The sequence below is a fragment of the Loxodonta africana genome, chromosome 25, assembly GCF_030014295.1.
Source record: "Loxodonta africana isolate mLoxAfr1 chromosome 25, mLoxAfr1.hap2, whole genome shotgun sequence".
NCBI classification, from domain to species: Eukaryota; Metazoa; Chordata; class Mammalia; order Proboscidea; family Elephantidae; genus Loxodonta; species Loxodonta africana.
In genome coordinates, this window is record NC_087366.1 from 28,683,813 (window position 1) to 28,695,932 (window position 12,120).

At 38.6% G+C, this 12,120-nt stretch overlaps 1 protein-coding gene across 14 annotated transcripts in view; it reads right to left on the minus strand.

Moving 5' to 3' along the window:
• RABGAP1L (RAB GTPase activating protein 1 like) overlaps positions 1 to 12,120 on the minus strand; it is a 785,265-nt gene that overhangs the window by 294,889 nt on the left and 478,256 nt on the right. For all 14 annotated transcript variants that reach the window (XM_023549257.2, XM_023549255.2, XM_023549261.2 and 11 more), the window contains one exon: positions 10,200 to 10,274. In XM_023549257.2, the coding sequence (XP_023405025.1) occupies positions 10,200 to 10,274 (75 nt within the window). The remainder of the gene's footprint in view (positions 1 to 10,199; positions 10,275 to 12,120) is intronic.

Below are 12,120 nucleotides of genomic sequence, written 5' to 3' on the forward strand. Positions count from 1 at the left end.
CCCCATATTTAAAACAAAATTTCCTATGCTGCACGGCTGTGTCTCACATATTTTTGGAATGATCCATCTGTTTTCAAGAATGCAATGAACACTCCACTGATTTTCTGAATTTTCTTCAACAAAGATGGATGCTAGTGACTATTTTGAAAATCATAAGCTCATGAGTCTTTGTTTTCTATTTATACATTGTAAAGTTAACAGAATGAAAACTTCTAGCTGATCGTTTTCTCTTTAAATAAAATACATGCTAAAATACATTTAAATTGAGTATCTATTCATAAGCCATAAAATACTGCCATTGTCAATATATAGGTTTCCTATGTGTAATCAATGAAACAAGTGGGGCCAGAGTCCCCCCCGCAAAGTAAACAACTATAATAATTATGAGTTTTAGAAATAATAGCTGCAGCTACCACTATTTGAGCCATTCATGCATTCACACACTCATTAACTTATTATCCCCCATTTGATCCTCATAAAACTCTACAAGGTAGGTATTACTTTTAGATTTTAAATGTGAAACTACTGAGATTCAGAGAAATTAATGAGTTGCTAATAACTACAGATCTATTAAGTAAAGCTTGGATTTAGTTTCAGGGATGCACTTTTTTTTTTTGTGCCAGGTACAAAATATGTAAAGCTCTTAACTCTCAAAGCCTAAGATATTTAGTACTCATGAAAATCCTATAAGGAAGAAGCTCTGGCCCAGATGGCTTCACTGCAGAATTCTACCAAACCTTCAGAGAACAGCTTGCACCAGTACTACTCAAACTATTTCAGAACATAGAAGACAAAATGACACTTCCAAATTCATTCTATGAAGCCAGCATAACTCTGATACCAAAACCAGGCAAAGACACCACACAAAAAAAGAATATTACAGACCAGTCTCTCTCATGAATATAGATGCAAAAATTCTCAAAAAAAATTCTAGCCAATAGAATTCAGCATCATATCAAAAAAAATATACACTACGACCAAGTAGGATTCATACCAGGTACGCAAGGATGGTTCAGTCTCAGAAAATCAATCAACGTAATCCACCACGTAAATAAAAGAATCATATGATCATCTTAATCAACACAGAAAAGGCATTCAACAAAGTCCAACACCCATTCGTGATAAAAACTCTCAATAAAAGAGGTAAAAAAGGGAAATTTCTCAACATAATAAAGGGCACCTGTGGAAACCCTGAAGGCACAGTGGTTAAGGGCTATGGCTGCTAACCAAAGGTCGGCAGTTCGAATCTACCAGGCACTCCTTGGAAACTCTATGGGACAGTTCTACTCTGTCTTATAGGGTTGCTATGAGTTGGAATCAACTCGATGGCAATGGGTTTGGTTTGTTTCTTTTTATACAAAACCAACAGCCAACATCATTCTTAATGGAGAGAGGTTGAAGACATTCTCCTTGAGAACAGGAACAAGACAATGACACCCTTTATCACCACTCCTATTTAACATTGTGCTGGAAGTCCTAGCTAGAGCAATAAGGCAAGAAAAAGAAATAAAAGGCATCCAAATTGGTAATGAAGGTGTAAAACTGTCCCTATTTGTGGATGATATGATGCTATACATAGAAAACCCAAAAGACTCCATGAGAAAACTACTGGAGCTAAGAGAAAGATTCAGCAAAGTAGCAGGATACAAGACAGAGTAGCACGATACAAGATAAACACAGAAAAATCAGTTGGATTCCTATGCATCGATAAAGAAGATGATGAAAAGGAAATCGTGAAAACAACACCATTTACTATAGCCCCTAAAATAAGAAAATATTTAGGAATAAATCTAACCAGGGATGTTAAAGACCAATACAAAGAAAACTATAAAACAATACTGCAAGACACCAAAACAGACCTACATAAATGGGAAAACATACCATGCTTATCCATAGGTAGACTCAACATTGTGAAAATGACAATTCTACCCAAAGCAATTTACTAATACAATGCAATCCTGATCCAAATACCAACAACTTTCTTTAAAGAGATAGAAAAACTTATCATTAACTTTATATTGAAAGGGAAGAAGATCTAGATAAGTATAGCACTACTGAAGAAGAAAAATAAAGTAGGGTGACTAGCACTACCTGACCTCAAAACCTACTATACAGCTATGGTAGTCAAAACAGCCTGGTACTGGTACAGTGACAGCTCATGGGCCAATGGAACACAACTGAGAATCCAGATGTAAATCCATCCACCTACAGTCACCTGATCTTCGATGAGGGCCCAAAGTCCATCATATGAGGAAGAGACAGTCTTTTTAACAAACGACGCTGGCAAAACTGGATGTTCACCTGCAAAAAAATGAAACAGGGCCCATACCTCACTCCATACACAAAAACTAATTCAAAATGGATCAAAGACCTAAATATAAAGCCAAAAATTATAAAGATCATAGAAGAAAAATAGGATCAACACCAGAGGTCCTAATACACGGCATTAACAGGACACAAACCATAACTAACAACACACAGACTCCAGAAGATAAGCTAGAAAATTGGTATCTTCTAAAAATTCAACACTCATGCTCATCAAAAAACTCCACCAAAAGAGTAAAAAGAGAACCTACAGACTGAGAAAAAGGTTTTGGCTATTACAAATCTGACAAAGGTCTAATCTCTAAAATCTACAGGAAAATCCAATACTTCTACAACAAAAAGACAAATAATCCAATTAAATGGGCAAAGGACATGAACAGACACTTCACCAAAGAAGATATTCAAGCAGCTAACAGACACATGAGCAAATACTTGTGATCACTAGCCATTAGAGAAATGCAGATCAAAACCACAATGAGATACCATCTCAGCCCAATATTACTAGCACGAATCAAAAAAAAACAGAAAATAACAAATGCTTGAGAGGCTTCGGGGTGACTGGAACTCTTATGCACTGCTGGTGGGAATGCAAAATGATATAACCATTTTGGAAAATGATGTGCCACTTCCTTTTTTTTTTTTTTTTTCTAGTGCCACTTCCTTAGAAGGCGAGAAATAGAAATATCTCATGATCCAGCAATCCCACTCCTTAGAAAAATAACAGCCGTCACACAGACATAGGTACACCCATGTTCATTGCAGCACTGTTTACAGTAGTAAAAAGATGGAAACAACCTAGATGCCCACCAACAGATGAATGGATAAACAAACTATGGTACATACACACGATGGAGTACTACGCAACGATAAAGAACAATTATGAACCTGCAAAGCATCTCACAACATGGATGAGTCTGGAGGGCCTTATGCTGAGTGAAATAAGTCAATCAGGAAAGGACAAATATTGTATGAGACCACTACAGTAAAAACTAATGAAAAGGTTTACACATGAAAAGAAACAATCTTTGATGGTTACGAGGGAGGGGAGAGGTAAGGATGGAAAAACACTAAGTAGACAATAGATAAGTGGTATGGTGAAGGGTAAGACAGTACACAATATCAGGGAAGCCAGCACAACTTGTACAAGGTAAGGTCATGGAAGTTCCATAAACACATCCAAACTTCCTGAGGGACCAAATTCCTGGGCTGAGGGCTGTGGGGACCATGGTCTCAGGGAACATCCAGCTCAACTGACATAACATAGTTTACAAAGAAAATGTTCTACACTCTACTTTGGTGAGTAGCGTCTGGGGTCTTAAAGCCTGTGAGCAGCCATCTAAGACACTCCACTGGTCTCACCCTTTCGGGAGCAAGGGAGAACGAAGAAAACTAGACACAAGGGAAAGATTAGTCCAAAGGACTAATAAACCACAACTACCATGGCCTCCACCAGACTAAGTCCAGTACAGCTAGATGGTGCCCAGCTACCACCACTGACTGCTCTGACAGGGATCACAATAGAGGGTCCCAGACAAAGCTGGAGAAAAATGTAGAACAAAATTCTAACTCACAAAAGAAGACCAGACTTATTGGCCTGACAGAGACTGGAGAAACCCCAAGAGTATGGCTCCCAGACACTCTTTTAGCTCAGTAATGAAGTCAGTCCTGAGGTTCACTGTCATGGATTGAATTATATCCCCCCAAAATTGTATGTATCAATTTGGCTGGGCCATGATTTTTGGTATTATGTGATTTTCCTTTATGTTGTAAATCCTGTCTCTATAATGTTAATGAGGGAGGATGGCTGACAGTTGTTAGTGAGGCAGGACTCAATCTACAACACTGGATTGTATCTTGAGGCAATCTCTTGAGATATAAAAGAGAGAGGTGAGCAGAGAGACAGGGGAACCTAATACCAACAAGAAAGCAGTGCCAGGAGCAAAGCATGTCATTTGGACCCAGTATCCCTGAGTGGAGAAGCTCCTATTCTGGGGGAAGACTGGTGAGAAGGCTGACAGAGAGAGAAAGCCTTCCTCTGGAGCTGATGCCCTGAATTGACTTTTAGCCTACTTTACTGGGAAGAAATAAATTTCTCTTTGTTAAAGCCATCCACCAGTGGTATTTGTTATAGCAGCACTACATGACTAATACAAAGATTAAAAACCAAACGCAGTGCCATCGACTCGATTCCAACTCATAGCAACCCTATAGGACAGAGTAGAACTGCCCCATAGAGTTTCCAAGGAGCGCCTGGCGGATCTGAACTGCCAACCTTTTGGTTAGCAGCCGTAGCACTTAACCACTATGCCACTAGGGTTTCCATACAAAGATTAGACAGGCCCAGAAAACAAAATGAGACTAAAGAGGCACACCAGCCCAGGGACAAGGACTAAAAGGCAGTAGGAGACAGGGAAGCTGTTAATAGGGAACCCAAGGTCGAGAAGGAAGTGTTGACATGTAGTGGGGTTGTTCACAAATGTCATAAAACAATATGTGTATTAACTATTTAATCAGAAGCTTGTTTGTTCTGTAAACCTTCATCTAAAGATCAACAACAAAAAACCCCATAATGATAAAAATATTATTTCTATTTTGTAAATTAAGAAACTGAAGCTCAGAGAGGTTAGGCAACTTGCCCAAGGTCATATAACTTGAAAGATACTTAAACCACAATTGAAATTCATAATTGTGATTTTTACTTTCCTCTGAAGGAGTTCAGCTTTGAAAAGTCAGAGAAAGCTAAGATAATAACTGAACTGGGGAGGGAAAGAGGGGATCGAGAGGGTTTTTTTTTTTAAGTAAAATCTCTTGAATATATGTACAGGACACAGAAAGAAGATATTCAGAAATGGCTCAAAAGCACTCAGGTAAGAATTAACTCAGAGCAGGAAAATGAATGTTACTTTCTCTTGGATTATAAGGGAAAAAGCGATTTGGAAGTACAGAAGGATTTATTAAAAAATACACTAAAACTCAGGTAGTAACGACATCAGTGTAAGACTATGTGATTGATGTATCTTTCTAACACCCTTTCCCCTACCTTCTGGTATCCTTTTTCCTGTAGGAAAACCACCGCATTGTTCAGGAGGAATCTGCATTCGCCATCATCACTGGGATGGACTCAAGACCTGGGCCCCACCAGTCACCATGCCCTACCCTTCTGGACTCAGGAATTGATTCAGGAATGGTAGGTGACACAAGGTAGGTCAATTAGAGCCCTCCAGAATTTTTTAATACAGGAGCTATAGCAAAAAATGGTCTCTTTTAAATGAACTTGTAAAACTGGAAAGATATGAAACTGGGCCAGTCAGCAGCCATGTTGCCCACTATGTGGGGAGAGCCTGCTCATCATATAAATAAGGCAAGAAAATTCAAGCAGAATAGAGATACAAAGACAGAGATTCCTGATGACAAAATATGAACTTCAGAGTCTAACCACGTCAAAAACCGTCTTTGCCCTGGCCCACATCCAAGTGAGCCAACGAATTTCCTTTTTTAACTTAAGCTACTCTATTTTTTTTTTTCTTTACTCTGAGTTAGGGTTCTGTCACACGCAACAGAAAGAGTTCTGGACGCTACGATGCCACAGATATTTTTACACAGCTAGCTAGCTAGGTAAGCTACTTGGAAGCCCCTATCTTATCATCTTGGCCTCTGTAAAATCTTCATTTTCAGGAAAACTAACAAGCAGTCTGTTTCTCATTTCTGAGTTCATTGGTTAAATCCCATCCTAAACTTATCATCTCGGGGGTCTATTCAAGAATTCATAAATTTTAAATCTTACTTTATTTTGAAATATAACACACAGAAAAAATGCATGAAAGTTCAATGTACACTCCTATGAAAAACTGGTTAGAAAGTAAAAACAAATTAAAATTATAAAGTGCTCACGTAAACACCACTCAGGTAAAGAAATAGAATACTGTCAATATCCCTAAAGATCCCCATATGTTAAGATATATTGTGCTAAAATTATCTAAAATATTTTATATAATTTTTAGATTAAATGAAATATATAAACCAAAAAAAAACCAAACCCAGTGCTGTCGAGTCGATTCCGACTCATAGCGACCCTATAGGACAGAGTAGAACTGCCCCATAGAGTTTCCAAGGAGCGCCTGGTGGATTCGAACTGCCGACCCTTTGGTTAGCAGCCATAGCACTTAACCACTACGCCACCAGGGTTTCCAAATGAAATAAGGCACTATTTATTATACCTACAGTCAATCAAAGGCTAACACTATCATGACGGTATTACTGATAATTATTCTATTATCGCATAACTTCAAAGGCAGCTGAATACTATAATGGTTGCAAGCGGTCTGGGCTGTAACATTCTGCTCCAACTATAAACGGTAAGTTTCTCTTAATTTCATCAATGGATGTAACAGCGTGTGGCATAAATGGTCTGCTCTCAGTGGCTGTTTGAATCCATCCAACAGCACCATGGAAGAAAGGCCTGGAGACCTACTTCTGCAAGATAACAGCCATTGAAAACTCTATGGAGAGCAGTTCTACTCTGAAACACATGGGGTCATCATGAGTTGGAACTGACTCGAAGACAATGGGTTTGTTTTTCGTTTACTGTAACTATTATTCCATTACTTACACTACTCCATGCTAAAAAGTTGTTATCAAAGCCTCTGAAAATTTCCAAGCACCGGGTGGGCCTATTTATTTCTTAAAATTATTTAGACATGGAAAAACTTAAAAATTTAAAACTTTGTTTTTAAACACACTTTCATCTTTGGTCTTTTTTCCTCTCAGGCAGTGAATGTGAAATATAAATGACCGTGAGTTGAGGAAAGGACAGATCCCAAAAAGAAGCAGGCTCTGACAATGATTAATACCGAGCTGCCAAAGGATGTCTGGCAGCAAAAAGAAGCAATAGCTTATGTAACTGATAAAAAATTAGTCAGTAACACCCTAATAAAGTATCTCCCTGGAACCAGAGATAGTGTATTTGATGAATTGTTTAAGCTAGACTGTGTTTTTCTACCTGTTTAAACCTTGGAGGCAAAAATATGAAAAAGAAAAAAAATCTACAGCTGCCTGTTATTCAAACTGGTTGAGGGATGGGTCGGCCAGTTAAATGGAATATGCTGATTAACTGAGAATTACCACATATACTGCAATTAAAAATTAGAATATGTTTTTCGTTAAAAGTACGTGAATTATCATTTAACCTTTCCTTAAAGATTCTGAAGATACATCTATATTTCAAGTTATTTTTATAAACGATGGCAGCAACTGCACAATTCTATTAACACAGAGCGTGTGAGCGACTCTTCTGAATTTCTATCTTGTGGAATACTTTAGAAGCTATATTGTTGAATAAGTTCACAAAGGCTGACTTGCCCTGTGGCCATAATAATAGCAGAGTAGCTAATGTGGGAAAAAAATTCTGGGTATTTGAGCTTTTTAGTTACTTGGATCATTCTCTCTTTTTGGGGGGCGGGGCGGGGAGATGGTATTTCAAATAAATATGACCTTACAATTAATCTAAACCTCTATAAAATCTAAAATAGATTTCTCAGAGAGGTATTCTTCTCACTGAACTTTAGTTAATATAACACTTTAAACTTGAAGTGTGATGAGGCCTAATGTGCTGAAAACATGAAGGACAATGGTTTTCTATGTATCCTGCAGTTATTTCTCCACTTTTGAAGGCTCCTTTAGGTTAAGGCCCCTCTACTTTCTATAAAGACATAGTGTAAACAGAGCTACAGGTCAAAAATGCTGAACTGTAGTATACTCAAAGGTTCCTTTTTGAAAACAAAGCTTTATCGCCCATGGTTTGAACATTAGCTTCTCATCCTAGTAAGTATAAAGACTCCCTTTAGATGAAAGCTGGCTCTGAACCTTGATGAACAAACCCACATCCCTGCTGACAGTCTCCGACCCCTTGCAGAAGGGATCTCTTTATTCTAGATAGTAGGTGGGCTTAGTAGTGGAAACAAGAGACCCTGAGAATCTATGGCCACAAAGTGCTAGATCACCACAAGGGGTCCCAAGAAGATGGGATGGGTATATATATCAAAGAAAGAAGGATAACAGGAAGAGGATGAAGATCATAAATAGATGATAGTGCAACAGAGGAAGAAATTAACCTCAAAGTGAGCTAAAGTGATGAATCATATTAGAACCACTGTGTATCATTACCGTCATTAGAATCAGGTTATTAGACTTAGCACCATCAATCTGCTATGATTGCTCTTCATTTTCAGAATGGCAAACCCAGAGTAACTATTTTAGTTTTAAACTTGCTAGGTCTTTCTGCTGCAGCTGACATTATCCATTGCTTCCTTTCTGTTCAAAGTCTGAACCTCTCCTAGGGTTCCACTTTCTCATTCGTCTTTTAATTGCTTGGTGTTCCTATGCTCTATCCTGGTCTTCCTGCTCTGTTCATTCTTCCTAGGTGACCTGATCCACTCTTGTGATTTCAGCTTTGATTTCTCCCTCAGTATCAGTCTCCAGTATCCAACTGGTTGCTGGACAGCTCCACTCAGATGTTCCAGAAATATCCCAAACTCAGTGAATTCAAAACAGAAGGCATCACTAATTCATGAACTTTTCTTCCGTTCAGTCTCAAAGAAGGTTATTTTCTATCTCAGCTTAAAAGACCCACAATCCATCCAATCACTTAAGCTAGAAAACTAGACATATCACCTTGGAACTTTTTTTCACCAATCCATCAACAAAACCTACCAAACTTTCTTCCTAAGTGTTTCTTAATTCTGTTTTTCCCTCCTCCATGCCTCAACATCTCTCATTATCCCTCATTTAGATTTGTATTTCCTAACTGATCTCTCTGCTGTTAGTCTTGTTCCCCTCAATATCACTCTCTGCACAGGTACAACAGTAAATTTGAAATGCACACATGACTATGTCATTCCCCTCAATGGCTGGTTCCTCATTAGCTTTAGAATAAAGCCCACATTTCTAAACATGATTACAAAGTCTTCATAATTTGGTCCCTCTTCGCATTACCAGTGTTAACTCATTTCACTCCCTGCCTACAATTCCTATAGTAACATGTCATTTCCTATTATTCTCTTTCTATGCTGTGACCTTTCATGTTTCCCTATATTTTCTCATGTTGTCCCTTTTGTCTAGAATTCTCTACTCTCTTCCTCTCCCTCTCCTGACTCCCCAACCTCAATTATTTATGTCTTGGCAAAGCTGCCACCTCCTCCATGAAGTCCTTCCTAAAAGCTCTGACAGACCTGGGTTAGGTAATTCTCCCTATTGTCTTACCCTCTGTATCTCTTTCTCTTAGCACATTATAAGTTCTTCTTTAGTGAGCATGTATGGTTTTGTCATCAGAAAAATCCATAAAGACTCATAAAAAAGAACACAGATAAATATGTGCTGACATTTTTGTGCCCATCCTGGACTTTGAGGTCTTTGAGAGCATCCACAGTAAAAAATTATTCATCTTCATAATTCCACAGTGTAGCCTAGTGCCTAGCAATTGATGCTCAATAAATGTTTGGTTAAATAAGGTGACTGATAAGAAAGAGAATACAAAAATAAGTCACAGTAAAGACTTCCCTGCCACAGTACAGTGGATCACAATGGCCCTGATACTGCTGATATTTCCACAGTTACACTGACTGCTTTGATTCTAAAGGGTTCTAGTTAAAAATAACTCCAAAGAAGCAATGTATTCCCTCCCAGAAAAATTAATTCTGTTGAGAAACTGTCCCATTTTGACATCAGATCTCTTACTTCAGCACACGAGGTACATTTTTAAAAAGATATGCCATATATAATCTGTATCAGGTAAATGCAAAATAAGAAGAACAAAACCAAGTAGCAAATTAAATAAACTTGGCAGCACTGTGCCATTTGTTACATGGAAAATTACTTACATGCAGCAGCAATACAGCAGCAAGAAAAGACTGTCCTTGACAGTAGCCAATGTCTTCATCGTACACAGAGTAAGCCTAGAGAGAAGGCAGAGAGAAATAAACACTGTAAACATTCACAGATTTTTACATAATGTTAGCTCACAGCAGGTGCTACTTATTCCTGCCTACAGTTTCACCAATTCTCAACTTCAGTACGTGTGTCATTAGCACAGTGTGGTCCCCACAAAGAGGCTGCATGTTCCCGAAATCGGTTCTTGATGCCCTTTCACAACTTGGAACTAAGAGAGGCTCAGAGTAGTTTTAAAAGACCCATGATGGTTTGAGGTCAGGTGCATGAGGCCATGGGAAGTGGTGTGGGAAGACAGGAAGGTCCGAGGGTTGATGTGGGACTTCTGAGGCACAAGGAGGAAATCCAGAAGCTACTGAGAGTGTAGTGCAGGTTCCCTAATCTGACCTACAAAAAAATCATCCTCTACAGAGAACTCTAGAAGTTCTCAAATCCCTTCCAGACTGAAGGCCGTAAGGTAGAAATGGCTCCTCCCATTTGTATCATTAGGGCAAATCAGAGACATGTACTGCCCTGGACTTTCTACAGGGTGGCTCAGAGAGCCTGATCCTGTGTATACACTCTCCATCACAGGTACTCTGGCTATTCAATGTCTTTAACATCGTTCTAACCAGGACAGCTGGTATATAGTCAAAGATGCTCATTCGTTGCAAATTCAGTACTCCCTGCCATTAAACTTAACATTCACTTCTTTGTCTTCAGAGGAAAGGAAATAAGTTTGTATGTTTGATATGGGAAACCCTGGTGGCATCGTGGTTAAGTGCTACGGCTGCTCACCAAAGGGTCAGTAGTTCGAATCCGCCAAGCGCTCCTTGGAAACTCTATGGGGCAGTTCTACTCTGTCCTATAAGGTTGCTATGAGTCGAAACCAACTTGACAGCACTGGGTTTGGTTTTTTTGTTTGGTTTGACATGCACCAACTAGTACTTCAAACTGCTGGGATTACATACATATTTTTTAAAGACACCCTGTACTAGATGTTTGGAGCTTCAATCACTTATAGTAGGCCTAATGTACCAATCAAAGAGCAAAGAACAGGGATCGGCAAGCTTTTTCTGTAAAGGGCCAGAAAGTAAATATTTGAGGTTCTGCAAGACATATTTGGTACCTGTTGCATATGTTTATTGCTGTTGTCTTCCAACAACACCTTAAAAACGTAAAAACCATTCTTAGCTCACAAGCAATACAAAACAGGCCATATAGTTTGTTAACCCCTTTTTTAGAATAAGAAATCGCTCAGGTGTTCCCATACTTGTTTTTAAAAAGCAAACATCCCAATTGTGCTATTTAAATCCTTGACATGGATCTCCTTGAGGGTCTTCCCTTTTTCACTGACCCTCTACCATACTAAGCATGATGTCCTTCCCCAGGGACTGGTCCCTACTGATAACATATCCAAAGCGTGTGAGACGAAATCTTGCCATCCTTGCTTCCAAGGAGCACTCTGTCTGTACTTCTTCCAAGACAGGCTTGTTTGTTCTTCTGGCAGTCCATGGTATATTGAATATTCTCTGCCAACAAATTCAAAGGCATCAATTCTTCCTTGGTCTTTCTTATTCACTGTCCAGTTTTCACATACACATAAGGCAATTGAAAATATCATGGATTGATATTGGTTGCAAACATTGTGATCTTCCTCACCTTAGGGGAAAAACATTCAGTCTTTCACCATTAAGTATAATGTTCCACTATAATGTTAGCTGTATGGTTTTGTAGATGCCCTTCATCAGGTTGAAGATGTTTCCCTCTACTCTTAATTTGCCGAGTATTTTTATCTTGTATGGACATTGAATTTTGTAAAATGTCTTTGATGAATCTATTGTAATGATCATATCATGTTTTTCTTCTTTATTA